Raw genomic sequence first — 20353 nt, forward strand, 5'->3', positions numbered from 1 at the left:
GTGACTTCTTAAAATTGTACAATATTTGGATTTCAGTGAATTTGCTAAGTAGAGAAATTCTATTATCGCAGACGCACATGAAATGACGGTTTTAGACCAGAAGATTATTAGTCTCGAAACGGCATTTCGCGTAGAATCACTCACTATAAACGGTTGTATCACTTTTCAAAATGTTGCCACCAAATTTTATCGTCTTGTATTATATTTAAAGAAACTAAATAATGAAGAATCTACTTGAACTTTTAAAAAGCAACTGTACCTGGAGTCATCAAATTTTCAATAACAAAGTCCTGCACCCGAACTTGGGAACATGGAAGCCCGAATTTGGAAGTTCGAATTTGTTTGATTGTCTATTTCATATTTTGTAAACCTTTAACGAATTTTTGATTAAAAAACGCAACAATTTCAAAGCGAGCAGTGGCAACACTGTAGGAAATAAAACCTTTTTATCTCCAACGTGCGAGACTGTCTATCGGAAATTCTTAAGATACAGTGTTTTCAAATATTTATAGCCCATTGTGGCGTTAGCACAAATGTTCTCGAAATGTGTATGTGTCTGTAAATGAAAAAAATAACGCCGATTTGGGAGCAATATAAGATCTGATTTCTTCTTTTTTTTTAATTTGTTATGTGCATTCTTAACTGCAGTTATCTCCACCGAATGGTTGAATCTTGAATATATGGCTTCGGCTTAAAATTATCATTGTTGAAATCCATCATTCTGCTGAACTGTTGACAAGCATCGCTATTCTTCTTAACGAGGAGAAAGGCAAGCTTTGTATTTAGTGATATTTATAGGGGACTGATCATTACACTATGCATTTTTTGTTCAACATCTGGATTAATACGTCATGGTATTTTCCTACGTATTGTTATTCATAATGTGTCAATGATTTTCACATCTACGGTGCATCTGTTTATCGCAGATCTTAGGCCAGATTCGAGTGATGTCAGTAAAGATAGCTACCACATTCAACCTTTGTTATAATACATTTTGTTATGTTGTCGTGTCTATGATGTGTGGTGTGGTGGTGGTGTGGTGTGGTGTATTTAATTATGGCAAAGCACACGAGGGCTATCTGCCTAAAGGGAGGGATGCCTTTCGTGGAGGACTTTCTAAGGGAAACTGGCTCGTATACACGTTACACATGGGGAAAACCACGAAAACGCCCATGCAGCCAGCCCGTTCGCGGGATTCGAACCTCAGACCGAACTACCAGTGTTCAGCGTCTTTACCGCTCGGCCGCTGATGGGCCCGTGTCTATGATGAAGCCTATTGAAATAGTGCTATGGGCCGATGACAGTCCTGGCAGTCTATAAACTGTTATCATCGTAAAGGTTCAGTCTCTTAAACAAAACCCTAGTTTTTAACAATTCAGCACGAATGACTCGTCATTTAAAAATGCATTATAGTTGTCAATTTTGCGTCCGCGCAGTTCTGTTTCTGCAGATTTTACATATTTTCTATCAATTTTCAATCCCCTATGATTGCCAGTTCTAAGCGTGAATATGGTTATACTCTTGTGTTAATTTATGGATAAAGTTAAAAGGTACTTTTTCCGCCTTCTTAGCAGGCTTTCGTGGTGTAATGGCTAGCATAGTCGAAGCGTATTCGAGAGGTCTGTGGTTCGAGTCTCCGCGAGGACACTGGCCATTTTTCACATATCTTGCTTCCATATAACCTAATGTCTCTATAAAGTAAAATCTAGCTTCTAAAACTATAATTAAAAAATATGCATAGTCAAATTTTTCTTCCTCATAGTTTTACGAATGTCTATATTGCATTATTATACACTAAATGGTTATCGAAAGTCAATTTATATTATTTTCTTGAGTTTTTCGATTTCTTCTGTACCATTTTAACCACTTTAAAAATATTTATTATTCAGTCATTATTAATATAATTTTATTATTTCAATATTGCCAATTAGAATTTAAATATTTAAATCGTATATTTTGAGCAGTAAGAAATAAATAGAGCTAGTATTTCTAAATAGGAAAAAAGTGTTTTTTGAAAGAATGCAGATATTATGAACGGAAACACAGGAACATTTTAGTATAGTAATGTCAAATTATTTTAACAGAGAAGACACAGAACTCGTAATTTTTATTCAAATATTAGGCCAGATTATTCGAACTAAATTACAGAGATGAATTAAATAGTGTGTCATTTACTAAAATACACTACGAAACCTATGTGTCATTACATGTTTATAAATTCCTTAGTCGAGAGCATTTGTGCTGCATTATTCCCCGAAGATAATAAATTAGGCACCCGTTAGGTGGTAATTGCTGTCAGAAAATTAACACCCTTGCGAAACTACCAAACCTACGAATACTCACGAAATGTGTCTAATTTCGCATTTCATAGAAATATAATGGTAATAGTACAACTGTTTCGCCGTTGAATGAGATTCCTTAAAATTGAAATTCCATCGTCATGCATACATTTTTTGTGTGCTTTTTAAGAAATTTATTTATGATATAAACTGTAATAAAACGCTATAAAATAATTGCGGATATTAAAAGAATGAGCTTATTCCTATATGTAACATAAAGTCTGTTGCTTTTAGAACATTGAATTCAGGGAGATTGATGCGTTTACTCAACATTTGAATAAAACATTTTATAAAAAGAGAAAAAATATTACACTCAAAGGACCGTTTTTTTTAACATTTTGTGTGTTACCTTTCTGTATCAAATATCATGTTCTTGGCACTTGAACCATAAAATGCAATTCAACAGAAATATCGCAAAGTAATTTAGAAAGAGCATATCTTTAAAATTTCCGATACACAGTCTCGCGCGCTTGAAATAAGAAGGATTTTTTCCGTGTAGTGCTGCCGTTGCTCGCTTTGAAATCGTTGAGTTTGTTAATCAAAAATTCGTAAAAGTTTTATAAATTATGAAAGAGATAATAAAGCAAATTCAAGATTCCAAATCTGGACTTCCAGATGCCCATATTCGAGTGGACATTATTCGAAATTTGATAAATCTAGGTACCGATGTTTTTTCACAGTACGAGAAACGCACATGCATTCATGCAGCTTCTTCATTATTTAATGTATTTAAATACACTGGTGTGCAAAAATTAAGGACGAGGCGGTTTTTTCAATATAAATTTGTACAAAAGCTTTCCAAATCAACACATTTAATACCGTAAGATCCCCAATACGTAAGGACACGAGTAATGTAAGCAACACTTACTAAAAGAGAAATCAGAGGGATAATTAGAAGCTTTATTGAAAAAGTAGCATGGAGAGCAATGCGACTGAAGGCCGAAACATCCCTGTGATGGGTGTCCAGCAAGAAACATCCGGTCTTTAATAGGGGATATGATCTCCCCTGACTGCTAGGCAGGTTTCACAGCGTCTGCCCATGCTGAGAATGAGGTTGTCAATGAGTTGTTGAGGCATTGTTGCCCATTCGTCTTGCAGCGCCAATCGAAGCTCCGGAATCGTTACTGGTGGTAAGGTACGAGCTGCCAAGCGTCTGCCTAGAAAATCCCATACATGCTCGATCGGATTGAGATCCGGAGATCGTGCCGGCCAATTCATACGTTCAATATCCTCACTCTCTAAGAGCTGTTCGGCAGCTACTCTGCGATGACATGGTGCATTGTCGTCCATGAAGAGGAACTGCGGACCCATATCGCCTCTAAAAAGACGCACATATGGAAGAAGAATCTCGTTACAATAACGGGTCCCGTTGACTGAACCTGCGTCGAAGATGTGAAGGTCTGTACGACTACCAAGCATGATGCCTCCCCAAACGAGAACACCGCCACCTCCATACCTGACCCTTTCAATGATGTTCGAGGGATGAGTGCGGCTTCCCCGCTCTCTCCAGATGAGTATGCGATGAGAATCGCTACTCAGACTCAATCTGCTCTCATCTGTAAAGAGTACTCGTCCCCATTCATTGTCTCTCCACCGGTGTTCCCGGCACCACAGAGAACGCCTTCTCCGATGGGTAGGCGTTAGAGGTACACACCGTACAGGGCGTCGTGCAAACAGACCACTACCGTGCAGTCTTCTGGCCACGGTAAAACGCGATATCGGTCGTCAAGTCGCCTGTGTCGTGTGTCTAGCGATTTCTCCCGCTGTCTGCCGCCTGTTTCTTCTGGCCTGTAAGGCAATATACCGGTCACCTGCGGGTGTGGTTCCTCGTGGACGACCAATACTAAACCCCCGGATAGCTGTTCCTGTAGTTTGAAATTGTCTCCAAAGTCGTGAAAGGATGCTGTGAGCAATTCCGAACTCTGCAGCCACACTTGTCACACTGCGGCCTTCCTCCAACTTCCCAATGATTCGACCCCGGGTAAAAGCATCCAGATGTCGTCTAACAAATTGATTATTCGCCATTTCTCGCTGAGGCAGCAACTCGGTGTGATTTTAACTGCTATACGGCGTGCAATCTCTTTGCCAGAAATACTGATCTTACACCGACAACATGCTTTATACTACTCAGACACTCCCCCATTACGTCTACCTGCATATCTGCGCATGTGCTACCGTACATCACCTTACTTAATCTCCTGATTGGTCTCTCTGTCCGCTCTGCCTCTTCGTTCAGCTGATATGCTAATTTTTCGACTTCGTCCTTAATTTTTGCACACCAGTGTATAACGCAGGACTCTAATATTTGGTATCAACAATTTAAAAAGCGAAACGCTGTTTATAGTGAACCTATGCAAAATGCCAAAACGAAATTAATAGCTCTTCTGTGCAAACTGCTCCTTTGGGCTGATAAAATCTAATAACATGCATAAAATCAAATACTGTTAAGTGTCCCTGAAAATTATCAAAAACTGTAGTACTATTTAAAATTATTTGCTGCATAATTATGTATTATTTTTGAAATTTTAACATTTCGTTCATAAAACACTAGTATTTAGAATTTTGTGTTATATAATATTTGTAAAATTTTTGTAAAATCAAATGTTTTGTAATAAAAATGTTATGGTAAGTAAGTTCAACATATATTTATCACTGTAATGATTCATTACGCTATATAATTATAGCTTTATTACATTCTTCTAAATAATCTCTTCATTTTCGTTCGTCTTTCCCCATCCATAAGCATTAATTTTAGCTGAGCGTTTTATCTTATTTTTAATTTCTCTCAATTAAAGCATTACTATTCTTCTCAAAATGTTGTTATTATTGCCATCATTACTGTTATTAGTTAGAATGATATTTTACTCTTAATATTACAAAAGTAATAATTTCACTAGTTAAATGTAAAAGATGAAATATGAAATGCAAAAATGCTACTACGGAAAGAATCTTAATTTCTGGTTCTTCTTTTATATTCTTATGTATAGAAAGCTAAACAAAAACTAGTTTCTGTAATTGATACTATCATATTTTTAGAAGGCCCATATTGCTAACTGATCTGAAATAATTATAAGTTATTACGATAAAAACGGATCTAGATATAACCTCAATCACCGAAACTTTTCCCAAAGCTTACGCAATAATTAAAGCGTCAGAATATGACAATAAGATAGATTTATTGAGTTAATTTTTTTCCAGCATTATACAAATGATCCAGTCGCAACAACTATCATTATATCATTCCAAAATGCTTAAAACCTCAATTTGTATTTAGCAAGACACTGCAATTAGAGAAATTCCATGCCCAGCCAACTTTAACTCCCCGTTTTTACTCTCTTTCTAAAAGTCTTTTTCATCTATTCGAATAACCCTACCATTTCTTTTTGTTATTATTATTATTATTATTATTATCACAATGCTCGAGATACAGTAATTTACCTTCCGCGGAATGAAGATATCTTCATTTTTTTCTCCTTTCTCTTATCTCGCAAAATATATAAAAGAGGCTGTTCATTATTTTACCATTTCCAGAGGTTATAATTACTTCCAGCGAGTGGTTCTGTTACAGATATTTCTAATTATCTCCCTTGCAGTTCCGCCAGTCATGTGGATACCGAACCAATTAGTCGGCGCACCGCTGGCTAAAGATGTCACGCTTGATTGCCACACAGAAGCATACCCAGCGTCCATAAATTACTGGGCAAAAGACGGTGGGGACATGATTATAAACGACGCCAAGTACGAGACATCCATCAAAGAGAAGAATTACAAGATACATATGAGATTGGCGATCAAGAACTTGGAGGAACATGACTTCGGAACTTATAAATGCTTTGCCGAGAACTCTCTCGGATCGACTGAAGGATCCATTCGTCTTTATGGTGAGCATAGATTCGGACAGGTCAAAGACAATTATTATCTCTAGTAATAATATAGCATGTTGCCATTTTTGATATCAATCATCATCCAATCATCATCATTACGCGATTTACGTTTATATATTAAAAGTGCTGAACACCATAGAAATCAAGAAAAATTTATAAAATAAAACGTATCAGAAATCTGGGCGTAGGTGTAGCTTTATGTGTCAATATGAAACTGCATAAATAAAACACCTTTTAAACCAATTTTTAAGAACATTTGTTTCCAGTGCGGTAAAAATCTAGTTTTCTCTTTTATCTGAGACATAAAATTTCTCCAAAAAATTTGGCTGAATATAATTTTAAAAGTTCATATTATATATTAATTTTCCTAATAAATTAAAATATTTCTCTAAGCGCATTTAAATTTTCAGGCCATATTGTTAATAATAAATCTGTAGAAAAATATAAATTTATTAAACTTCATCTGAAATTGCTTCACTTGTCGTTGGTTGTGCTGTTAGTTGCCAAACGACAATTTTCAAAGATCCACAATAAAGATTGAAATTTTTTTTTTGCTGTTGTTAGAAAGTTAGTTTCTTAAGTTAAATTTACATCTAAATAACGTTATCTAAGTTAAAATGAAACTATCACACATAATAAATATTCACTGTTGTCTTTTTTTTTAAGTAGAAAATTAAGAACACATAATTAATTAAGAGTTAATTTAAAGTTATCTGAAACTGGTTCACTTGTCGTTCGTGGTGCTGTTAGTTAACAAACGACAATCTTCAAAGATTCCCAATAAAGAATGAAAAATGCTTTTCTTGCTGTTAGAAAGTTAGTTTCTTTAAATGTACAACTAAGCAACCCTATCCAAGTTAAAACAAAACTATGACGCATAATAAATAGTCATTTTTGTCATTATTTGAAAGTAGGAAATTAATAGCACATAATTAATTAAGAGTTAAGTTAGAGTTACCTGAAATAGGTTCACTTGTCGTTAGTGGTGCTGTTCAAAGATTTACAATGAAGATTGAAAAATGCGTTTCTTGCTGTTAGAAAGTTAATTTCTTAAGTTAAATTTATAACTAAGAAACCTTATCTAAATTAAAATAAAATACCCATACGTAATAAATATTCATTTCTGTTCAAAAGATTATTTTAGATGTCAGTAAATTTTATAAATGATTTAAATCTTTCCTGACATATTTAGAATCAAGTAAAAGGTGTCGTAAATATATGAGAAATTGTAAATTAAAATACATTCCTGTTAAAATACGAAAGTAAGTCAACAGAACCAAAATACAGAATTTTTACTTGCAGAATTTCCATGTACGAATTCTGAAACACTACATTGTTTGATAATGTTTAGATCACTTATTAGCTGCTTTCAAAATTTCCCCGCCACTACTTGATGCTATTGCTGAATACCTAGGGAAGCAAGTTATTATACAGGGTGATTCAGAATTCATCATCAGTATTTTTTGGTGAGGTAGGTAATGGGAAAGAAGGAGATTTCACATAGGAATGCATGGGCGCATATGCCATGTAGTAGGGCAAAATGACCAAGAAAGAAATAGTAAAGAAAAAAAAAACATTTATTATCTTACATGTAACATTTCTTTGCATGGTTTTACAGACTTAAAAGAGGTGCTCAAACTGTTGACCATGTGCTAGAATGCATAACTGACAACGATGTTGCATGGACAACCGGACCTTCTGGAATATGTCTGGCATTTACATACATATCTGCAAGTTCATTCCACGTCTACCGGTTCATGTTACTTTTGCAAAGTCACCTAGTCGAATGACGACTGGCTTCACACGTCAAACAGCTGTGCTTATGTTTGGAAGTTGTGTACACACAGCGCCCTCTACACCACCATGCGTTCGTCTGCGCCCATACTTTCCTATGTGAAATCTCCTTCTTTTCCTGTTCCCTACCTCCGGACCAAATATTTATGATGAATTTTGAATCACCCTGTATTATATAGAATAAATATTTCAGCACATATTTCTTTATACGAATTTTTATGCACTGCTCTTCAAACATACTACTGTACTATAAAAACAGCACTGCCAAAAAATTATAAAGACGTCATACCACCCTCATAAAATTTGAAATAATTCAATTTGATTTTTAGTTCACCTTCGCCTATACATTATAGAAGAAATTTTGGAATCACATAATCCGATATAGCTTAGTTCGTGGTGCAGAGAAAACGGAGTTAAAGCATCTTTTCTACTATTGGATGTGCTATGGACTTTAAGGAAAGAGCTTTTGAACAAATAAGCTTGAGTTATTTTGTTAAGAAGTAGATTCCTCTTGTACTCTAACAACCTTTCTCTCTCGTTTACTCAGCAGTTCTCTCTTATTAAGATGATTCTAAAAGCTGATGTGTTCAGACGTATAACTTATTCTTAAACGATTCGGCGACCAGCCTATCATATCTTCTAAATGAGGCTTCTGCCAATGCTTTCAAGAATATCAAGTGTTGCAGCAAGTGCATATGTTTCGCTTATTTTACTTCAACGTTAATACTTGTTTTGCATTTCAAATAGATATAGAATGATGGACAATACCTGTTTTACATTTCAAACACATATACTCTAACTTTTTTCGTGAATATATTTTACATAGGAGTACTATTCAAGAAGCGTTCAGATTTTAAAATGCATATTAATCTACAATATTAATACTTTAAATTTTCAATTAATATGACTTTTAAAGCAAAACCAATTTCATCAGTAAATGAATTAGCAAAGGAAAGAATTTCCGCCCGACAAAATTTTACCGAGATATTTAATTTTAAAAATGTTAAATTTCTGATGTCTTATCAATTTTTTGTGAGGGATCTGTTGATTAAATTAGAATAATTCAAGGAAATAAGTTTAAAGGAAATGCGTCAAAAACGTATATTATTTAATACGCGTACGAGGACGTCACTTGGTGTCCACGCCAGATTTTTTTTCTTTTTGATTTTGAGGAATCGTATACAAATAGCAGACTTCTATTTTTAACAAATTTAAAGTAATTAATTTGTTTAAATCACTACTTTAAAATATCATTTATAAAAAAGTAGCTAAATTTCAGAATATTACATAGATTTATTGTCATTTGTTGCGGCTATTTTTCCCCATCTACTATCATCCGCACTTTCTTCACTTTTGCAGTTTTATTACTTTTTTCCAGTGCTTTTAACTCCTTATTATATCATCCTATTTTAACTTCTATTTTGTTTCTAAACTCTTTATTACAGCAACGCTTCAAATAAGAAAATCAATTAGCTAACGATGATCTTGCTATGGTTTACTTGAAGAAAAACCAAAGAGCAGAATATTTTGCTAGCCGAAGCGTAAAAATTGAAAATGATGTACATTTATATCGGTATTTACTTAAAATTTCATTAATAAACATCATGTCTACCGACAGTTTCCACTGTTTCTACCAGGAACAAATCTGTCATTTTGACACAATAGTAGTTCCAGCTTTCATTTGTATTTAATAAATGCAAACAAGTTTAGACGTATTAGCTGGTTAACTCTCAGAAATAAATTATACTGATAATTAAATCATTATAAATCTTCAATAGCGTTTTTTCTTCTGATTTTGCTTTATTGCAAACTAAAAGACTGTATATTCCTGCAGAAATTCCCCCTCCCACGAGCGAACCTACGAAAGACACAGCTGCTATTCGAAGGCAAAGTGTAGAAGGTAAGATTTCATTACATAGTAATACATTGTTACGAATTTTGTACGGAAATTAGTAATTTTAGTGCAATTAAATGTGAATTATATGTGATTTCATTACATAGTAATACATTGTTACGAATTTTGTACGGACATTGGTAATTTTAGTGCAATTATATGTGAAATTGTTGTAATTTTTTGTGTTATGTAACATGGAAAATCTTAAGAGAAAAGCTATGCCAAAAAAATAACAACACTGGGGAAAGTCCATTTAACATGGAGTAAATGGGTATCTCGATAATTTGGCGATATCTCGCCAAGCTGGCAACTGTTTTAGCAACTTATTTTGTGGCCACATTTGGCAAGCCTTCGTCATAAGTCGCCGAACTCGGCAACCACTTTGCGACACTTTGGTCCAGTCCCTGTATCACCGTAATAAGTATTGTAACTGAATAAATGTAATTAATCTCTATATTAGCTGCCACCGTAAATCGACACTCATATTGCCTCCGAGCAATTTCGAGAAGCAAAAAGTACTAGAAATATTTTGTCTACCGGATGAAAACCACATAAGGCCGGAGAGAGAGCAGTTGTTTAGTTGTTGTTCATCGTCATGCTTGTTGTAAATGCTTGTTGTTGCTAGTTGTTGTTCATCGTCAACTGAGATATCGTGAACTTTGTCTTTAGATGAGCTTTGCATTGAGTTGTGTTTAAAGTTCTTAGTAGTTTGAAGTCTAATTACTGATTGTACCCTGTGATACTGTGAAGACCATACGAGTATTTCTGTTAAAAATTTCAGAACTTTGAAGTGTTTCTTTTGATAAAATAAATTTTATTAACCTTTCATCAGACCTGTGTGCATTCAATCGCTTACGAACCCCTATGCACGCAACGATATTATCGTAATTCCAGTAATTAAGAATACTATTCTAAATAAAATCCGCTTTTTAATAAATACTTGCATTAATGTATAATGTACTTAAACAAAGTTACTCACAAATAAATTTAAGGGGTATCAGAAACCCCTCTACCGACAATGTTAAATTGGCCATTTTCGATGTACCTTTTCTCAAAATCTGCTGTAGATACAAGCTTGAAATATTTTTCTGTAATTAAAGTATACTTATCTGATTATACTGAAATGAGCTTTTGAAACATTTTGAATTTTAGAGTAAATTACAGAATATTTTGTTAGGCACAGTAAAATTTAGCACTTTTCTCACACAAAAAAATTTAAATACAATTTTTTTTTAAGTTTATTACAAAAAGCTCATTTCAGTAAATATTAGGGAACCTAATAAATAAGCGATAAAAAGTTTAGATACCTGTGAGCAGTACTTCCTGAGAAAAGGTACATCGAGTATAAAAAAATCACGTTTGGAGAAAAACGCGTTTTTATGTAAAAATCCTCATTGATCAAAGCAGCAGATGACAAATTAAAACTAGATTTTTTTTACAGTTCTAATTTTCATAGAGATTAAAGAATGGTATTTTTAGAAAGATAAAAGTGTAGAGAATTTGAAAATGCAAAAATCCGAAATCAAAATTTTTTGAAGATTTTGGGGTTCCAACACCACTTAAATAATGTTATGTCTTCGCTGTCACGTCGCTTCAACATATCTGTTTCAGATACATGATCATGATATTTACTAAAAAGATATTCTTCTTTGAAACAAAGAGCATTTATTTATAGAGTAAATATAATAATAACCCTATAGCAGTGGCATATCTTATCTTTTTTCATTAACCTCTGTTTAAATAATTAATTCAAGAAGTTTACAAATTTTGGAAATGATCTCATACGCTGTTATTCATTTGGAAATGGCTGTTATATTTCTGAAAATATTCTCATATGCTATTATTTTTCATCAATAAATGCTAAAATAAAGAAGAAAGAAAGTAGCTTTCGTAAGGGAAATTCGTATGCACATGCATCATTTCGACGTCAACATTTGATTATCAGCCACTACAAAAACTTTTAAAAAGCGTTTAATGTAATTACTCGTAGTGGTCTTAACAATGAACTTTCGAATTCGCCCCAAAATCTAGCTGTTGCATATACAAATGGTTTCTCCGATTCAGACCTCGACAAAGGTGGCGCTGACATCTATTTCATTCAAGTTAATGGTGAATCTGAATTCCGTAAAATACCTGTTGCGAAAATTGTCTTAAATTATACTCGTACCTGCGAACTCGTGGCCATCAAAAAGGCTTTAGATTCTAAGGGCCATTCTAAGGGGCAACTCTCAGCTTACCCAAGACATTATCATGCTCATGAACAAAACTACTGCTGCCCAAAGGACCTGCACACAACAATGGATACCAGCGCATGTTGATATTTACAGAAATGAACAGGCTGATGGCCTTGCTATAGACGCCCGAAATAGTCCTCAACTTTCCAACAGCTTAACCCATACCGATACTGACACAATAGCCAGCCGAAGATTTATCTCCCAATCAATCAAGAACTCCATTCATGCCCTAAACTGTAACCGTGTCATTTCCACTACCATAACCAGACTGAAGACTAAACGCTTTAAAGGAATGAAGATATCCCCTGGCCAGCGAAATTATAATAGCTGTCGTCACTGTACTGATATCCAACTTTCTCCAGACTATCTCTTCGACTGTCCTGCTATTTTGGCCAAGCTCCTTAGTAAGGATATAGCTCCCTCGCACTAACTCCTCTATTCTTCGAAGATTATAGATGTAGCTGCGGCTGTTAGCCATTGATGTTGCTGCTACTTTTAGCCATTGATGTTGCTAAGGCTGTTCAGGATACTTTCGATCCTGTTTGAGTCCTCTGCGCTGGGTTACAGCCGAAAACATCGCGGCAAAAACATCGCGGACGAAAACGTCGCGGAGAAAACAACGCAAGGCGAAAACGTCGTGCTACAAAACATCGTGGGAGAAAACATCGCAAAGACAAAACATCGCAGTCCTAAAAACATCGTGGTACAAAACATCGTCGTCGAAAATAAAGCGGTTCAAAAACTTCGCAGCTTAAAAACATCGCCGTCGAAAATATCGTGGTAAAAAATAAAATATCTACAAATCATCGCATGACGATAACATCGCAGACATGCTTTTTTCAGACATGCTTTTCGCAAACATGCTTTAATAACTGTAAATGGATATTCTCATAATGACTTGTGAGCGCAAGATGGAAAGAAGGATAATTTTTACTTTCATATTTTTTATTAACTAATAAATTTTTGCTGAGAAAATAAAGTATCTACAAATCATCGCATGACGATAACATCGCAGAGAAGCATAGATAACTGATGCAAGTTAGAGCACTTAATAGAATTTTAAACCGACATAGTTAACTAACAAAGGCCATTAATAAATCATTTTTATAAAGTTTTCCCTGGTAATTTTCCATGAAAAGTATAATCTATAAGTTACATTTAATTTTCTATGCTTAAATTTCCTTCTTACTTTTTCAGCAAAAATTTATTAGTTAATAAAGAAATGTGAAAGTAAAAATTATCCTTCTTTACATCTTGCGCTCACAAATCATTATGGGAATATCCATTTACAATTATTAAAACCTGAAAAAAGCATCTCTGCGATGTTATCGTCATGCGATGATTTGAAGATACTTTATTTTTTACCACGATATTTTCGACGACGATGTTTTTAAACTGCGAAGTTTTTGAACTGCTTTATTTTCGACGACGATGTTTTGTACCACGATGTTTTAGAACTACGATATTTTCTCTTTGCGATGTTTTCTCCCACGATGTTTTGTAGCACGACGTTTTCGCCGTGCTTTGTTTTCTCCACGACGTTTTCGTCTGCGATGTTTTTGCCGCGATGTTATCGGCGAACACCCTGCGCTGACTCCTCGGACAAGACAACAACAACAACAACAACAACACGTAGTATTCTAAATAGTTTGCAACAATACCCATTGACATTCTTTCTACACAGATGTAATTTCTATGAAAAGTTCTAAAAAAAAAGTATGTATCTATCTTGACTGAAAATATGGTTTCCATTTTCCAAGTTTGCAAATAAACATTTCAGCATTCCTTTCGCAGTTGTTATGTGAAATATTTTTTAATGAGCTTACTGCAACCCGTTTTATCCATTCCCAATCAACCAAGGATGGGTTAAACGAATTGAGGATTACCCGAGCCTTCTTTGTTAATAAAACCTTTATACAAGATTTTACTTTAGGGCGTATACTCCCGAAATTCTGCAGAACATAGTCAGCAAAGTGGCAAATAAAGAGGTGAAATTATGAATCTGAATGAAACTCTGCATCAGATTGATATGCATAAAAAATGAAGATAGGCTTAAAGAAAAATTCGAGGAAGGTGTTAGAGAAATTTCGGAATCACAACCAAAATCCATGCCTAAATAATTCGCAAGCAGAGTGAAATTTATGTATGATACAACATGCCTGTTTAATTCATATCTGCGAATTTTCTAAAATATATTTGAATTCTAGCGTTACACCAAATACATTATAAAGAGATTTGTTGTCTGTAAAATAAACATTAATATAAAATGTCAACAAATATCAAATAATTATACAGAAGTGTATTTTTATTATTCCACAAGAAGGCATGAATAAGTTTAGAGAATGACAAGACTATTTACCAGTGGTAATACTATCATTAAAATTTAGTTCGTGCAATGATGACTAGAACTTGAGCAAAGTAATATTTTCCCTCAAGTCTAAGCAGCTTAGTTTAGGGAAATCTTTGAGTCGTTCTTATGGTTTACTCGAATGATATCTATTAATATTACACATGACAGAATATTTTGTCACCGCATCATAAGTGTCGTGCTAATTAGTGTGATAGAAAACCAGTAAACCTTATTTGTAGGATACTTTAGAGAACAGTTCATATATGCGTAAGGATTATCTCACAGTGTTGTGCTAATGTAAGTGATAAGCCCGTCCAGCTAGCAATTGGAAAGCCTACATTTCCAGAACCGGCGAAGGTGAAAATGATTGATCACTTTTCCTGCAATAAAATAATCTGAATATGTTTAGCAAATGAGCACGAACTAAAGGATGCAGATCGTCACCACCATGAGTTAATAAACTGCATTTCGTGCCCCGTGCAAAATTCAAATGAAGAGAATGTATAGAAATCTTGCATTTCTCATGAATCCACTTGCGGTATAAGGAGTTATCACATTCGTAGAACAGTTGGAAAACCCACGGTTTGAATCTATGAGAAGGCACAATTGATTTCTCATGAAATCTCGCTCTAATATACTCTGATACATTTCTGCAACTGTGTCCCACTAAATGCATCTTTTATTTATTTGTTAATGAATTTTCACTTTAATATTGATTCATGTAAATAGATTTTTCTTTAATAGTATTACCTTCTTTGAGGACTTTGAAGTGAAATTTGCAAGTAAAAACAGAATAGTGGGCAAAGCTGGGGGAGAGGAGTTATAATAGCCAGGCATTGAGCCTGTAAAGTTATAAGGTATTTCTCCCACATTCTTAGCATGTCCGCGTAGTGTAGTGGTCAGCAGACTGGGCGCATATTCCAGAGGTCTATGGTTCGATTCCCGGCGAAAGCATTGCTTATTTTTCATCACTCCTGCTATAAAAATATCCTAATGTCTCTACAAGGTATTTTCTTCATTCTTAACCGATACCTTCGTGGTGTAATTAGAAGCATCTCCGGCTAGCAATCTGCTGGGATCGAAGTTCGAAACCTTGAGACGGCATTGTTTATTTTTCCTGTTTCCTGTTTTGAAAATCGCAGTAGACTCTACAAGACTTCTGAAAATGGACGCGGCTCGTAATAGTTCAGTTATCTGAACCAGTCTTGTATTCCTAGGAGTGAAAGAATGGAATCAATAAATGTAATTTATTTTACTAAAAATTGCTTTCAAACATATTTACTTTGTAAACAAGCGGAAAATAAAACGCAAAACTGTTTTATAACCCTAAACGATGCACTCTTGTCTGAAATGGCTAAATGACCGATGAGTACGATCATGAATGACCACGAATGACCGATGAGTCGAAAATGCACGTACTTGGCCATTTGAAAAGGAAAGTGTATTCTGTAATGTTTGTTTAATAATAATATAATGTGTTTAATGCATGTTTATAATATATTAAATATGCTACTAAACTATACTAATGCATGTTGTTATAACTATACTAATGCATGTTTCCTTAAATATATACTGAAAGCATACATTGTTTGACGGTCCCATTAGTTAACAGTTTAAAAGCTATTGGCCTCGCTCTGCGTCTCGTTTTGTCTCAATATGGAAATTAAAAACTGTGCTTAATAGATATAACGTGATTTTAGGACTTATTTTATCACGATAATTGCTGCAAATGAAATGAATTTTCTGGGAATTGATATAAAATGGGCAGTAATGCTTCCATTATGGCTCTAAACTGTCTAATTGGAAAGAATCTCAAGGAATATCGTGTAATGTGATCATCGAGATTCCATCGATTACCTTGAGAGTAATTAAAGTATCGAAGCTGCCTGTTCCTGGAGGCTGCGTTTGATAAATGCGTGCCAATTACACCTTTGAACCTCGTGCACACGGGTGCAATCTCTCAAATCCATAAAGCGAACGTTTAATCTGAGAGTGCTTCATTACTGGCCAGCTATTAGCACCTTTATTCCCCGATGGAAACACGTCTGAGGTTTGAAAAATTCGGATCACAAGCTGCGCGTGATTTTGCGCAATGTGTGGGAAAACAGAGGAAGGCGGAGGTTTGAGTTTTATACGATGAAAAGTTTGGTGATGCATTAGGGAAAATTCGTGCGGTAATTATTAATGAAATTGTTATTATTATCAGCCTTGCGTGTAAGTGATGAAGCTTAACTTAGGGACCATTAATAAATTGCTTGTACAGGAAACAGAAGGTAACGTTTGGATGAGTTTAAAAGATTTTCACTTTAGGTAAATATATTACTTTCTAAAACAAATATAACAGGAAATAAATTTAGCTGTATCGCAGCTTCAGTGCTTCAGAGATCTCTTCTCCACATTTGATCTGCACCACATTTAATTCAAAAATAAGAGATTGTATATCGTCTGTAGAAAACAAATGTTTAAATGAAAATTACTTAATGAAATTTATTTCAGTAATTTCGCGAAATGAATCACTATATAAGCAGCTCAGATTTTCATCAGTAGTGCAATATTATACAAGCATAATTAATAGAAATTGATAAGGTAAACTATACATACAAATTAAAGATACGTTTATTTAATTGCACCAATAATGTTGCTTGAATTATTGATATGCATGCTGAGAAAGACATAAAATATGGGGCAAGTAGCGGGCGAGAGGTACAGTCGCTGAACACTGGTAGTTCGGTCCGAGGTTTCATCCAACCCGACCGCGGTTTTCTCCATATGTAACGTGAATACGAGTCAGTTCCCTTAGGAAGTCCTTCACGAACGCGTCCCTTTCCTTAGGCAGATAACCCTCGAGGCTCTGCCCTAAGTACATAAACCAATCAACCAAGCGTAAAATATTATTGAACTAGCGGGAAAGTCCGCTATATGAGCGGGCTATGGTCATAGCAATATTTATAACTTCTATGTACTGAAAAACTGAAAATAAAAATAACTCTTAATTTAATATACTGTATACAAAGTTGCTAACAGCGACCAAAGCAAAGGTGCTACTTTGGTAGACGGTTGCACGGATTTTGGCGATTTTTCTTTTGGCGAGTAATGCAACTTATGGTAAACCCATTGCTGGATAAGTTATTTATGGTAACCGATACTTTGTTGTCATTTTATTTAAAAAATAATGTGTTTTATTGTGCATAAATTCCGTGTTTTAAATATTATTTATGGCTTCTAAATATTAAAAATGAATTTAATTTTGCATTTTTATTTGAAATAAAAATTTTATTGCTTATCATATTTTATGAAATTTTATGTTGTGGATGATGTAATAAATGACGCCACCTTACTTTAAAAGTAATTGGTATTAATACGTATAAATTTAATCTAATGTTTTAAACATTATTTATGGCTGTTAAATATTAAAATACAATTTCATTTTTCATTTTTTAAATGATTTTATTATGTATGAATTTTTAAATAATTTTATTTCTAGGCGTGATGTAATAAGCTCTCTGATTGGTTATAGAATATTTGTGCATTAACGAGCTGTAATCAGCTCCCTGATTAGTTACTGAAAATTTGTGCATTTCCGCGCCGTTTTAAAATTCAATTCATATCTTCGAATTCCTATAAAGATATTTTCTAAGATGTTATCTAAATTATGATTCCGATTTTTTTTGTGGTACTTATCAATAAACAACAGGTTAAATGACTCAAAAAAATATAAGTACATATTTTTCTTTTCTTTTATAATTGTATAATAATATATTTTATTTTATAATACTTCAATTTTTGTTAAAAAAATTAATACACTATTTTCAAATATTGCTGAGATAATTATTGTCCATATGTTTTAATGTTAATTATATTCTATATAACGTATTTTAAAGTATTTGAATTTAATTATATTCTAATTGTTTTAAATGTTGGTATGATGGTTTTTAATTCGATATTCAATTTCAGTAATATTTTTATCTAATTAAACGTTGGCACAATGTTTTTTATAGCGGTGTTTTTATTTTCTTTTTTGCTATATGAAAGTAATAATAACCTTACTTGTAAATGTATTTATTTAACTTATTAACTTACTCATAGTAAATGTATTTATTTACACTTGCCTGCCATCTTAAAAAACGACATTTTCAACAAAAAACTAATCCATTACTTTTAACGATATTTATTTTTTTAAAGTTTTGAATACTTTACTTATCATAAAAACAGCGTTTTTCAAGATGGCTAACATTTGTAAAAATCGCGCCAACAATGCGCCAACGTAATTCGCCAATAATCCGTGCAACCGTCTACCAATATGAGTTCTATGTACACCTGAAAAGAAAGTGCATAAAAGCATTACAACATGATTGAAATCAGTTAATCCTTTTCAAGCAAAAACCATTTCGTAAATAATTTTTTGATGCCAAACCAGGAAACAAAACCTTTTGACACTTCAGGTTAATACATCTAAACATGACGTTATGATTTAAATTTAATATGATACAACGTTTTCTTGATATCAATAAACGAATTAACATTGCAATAAAATACCGTGTCAGTTATCGTAACCTGAAACAAAAAAGTTGCCAACAGTAGCTATTCATCTGAAATGCTGACATTAACGAAACATTTTCAACATATAAAGAAGTGACTTGCAATCACGTGCTTTCATAAACGTCAGAATATAACCTTATAATAATATGTTTAATATTTGGCAATACTATTTTTATTTCATATTTTGTAAAACTTACAAATTTTTAATTAACAAACTCTAAGATTTGAAAGCGGACAATAGCAACACGTTTTGAAATTAGTTATTTTCATCTCCAACGAGAGAGACTGTTGCCACTCGGAAAAATGAGTGCGAAAATTAGTGTTTTCAGAGTTTTTAATTAATATCTCGGCTGATTAAAGTGGTACGAGGTTAAGAATAGTCGAAATGGCTTTCCACGAATTTTGGAATCCGGTGTAATATATTAAATGTTTGGCTATGATATTTTTATTTCATATTTTGTAAAACTTATAAATTTTTTATTAACATACTGTAAGATTAGAAAGCAAACAGTGGCAACACTTTTCGAAATAAAACATTTTTATCTCCAGCTACTCAGGGGATTTTCGAAACTCGGAAATATGAGGGCGAAAATTAGCGTTTTCAGAGTTTTTAATTAATATCTGGGCTGATTAAAGTGGTACGAAAATGTGAATGGTCCAAATGGCTTCCCACGAATTTCTGGAATCCGGGGGGGGGGGTTGTCTCCCGAAGCTGAACTCCCGGATAAGATAATGTCACAAACAAAGAAACAGACAGACGGGCAGAGATTTTAATAGTATAGATTTTTCAATAACAGTATACACCATTGTATTGGTTGCTATGATACCTATCTGTGCGAGCATTAAGCAATAGGTATCTGTGCGAGCACTGTTGTAATTAATTTCTAGAATTAAAGATGACTAATTACTTCTATTAGCTGTTATTTTTTCCATATAGTTTATCCTATGAAAATACCGGTTCGGAAATAAAAACGAAACGAAAATCTTGGAGAAATATAGTAAAAGCAATAAAAATCCTGTTTTCTTTCTCATTTCCTTACTAAGCTGAAAAATAGCACAAAAGTATAATTCTTTTTTCGCAAGGATTAGAAAATTGAAATAATTATTTTTCGATTTCACTTTTTTTTTGGCAACGTTAGGTGCTGAGTGCGTCATATCCGGAAATAAAGAGAGTATACGCTTTTCTGTTTTCTTTCACATGCTGTGGCGGTTGAAAGAAAGGCAGCAGCGGAAATTAATATCCGAGAAAAGTTATGAGCGATAATTAACGGCTGGGGATTACACTTTCGTCTTGGGAACACATGTAGGGAACTGCATTC

General features: G+C 33.8%; 1 protein-coding gene across 2 annotated transcripts in view; it reads left to right on the plus strand.

The window, feature by feature from the left end:
- The window catches only part of LOC118181399 (lachesin-like), a 1014793-nt gene that overhangs the window by 903080 nt on the left and 91360 nt on the right, over window positions 1–20353 (plus strand). For both annotated transcript variants that reach the window (XM_085811099.1, XM_085811100.1), the window contains exons 8-9: window positions 5933–6220; window positions 9852–9917. In XM_085811099.1, coding sequence (XP_085667225.1) covers window positions 5933–6220; window positions 9852–9917 — 354 coding nt within the window. The remainder of the gene's footprint in view (window positions 1–5932; window positions 6221–9851; window positions 9918–20353) is intronic.

The sequence above is a fragment of the Stegodyphus dumicola genome, chromosome 2 (genome assembly GCF_044657685.1).
Source record: "Stegodyphus dumicola isolate Sdum_Otavi_A_Nest chromosome 2, ASM4465768v1".
Lineage (NCBI taxonomy): Eukaryota > Metazoa > Arthropoda > Arachnida > Araneae > Eresidae > Stegodyphus > Stegodyphus dumicola.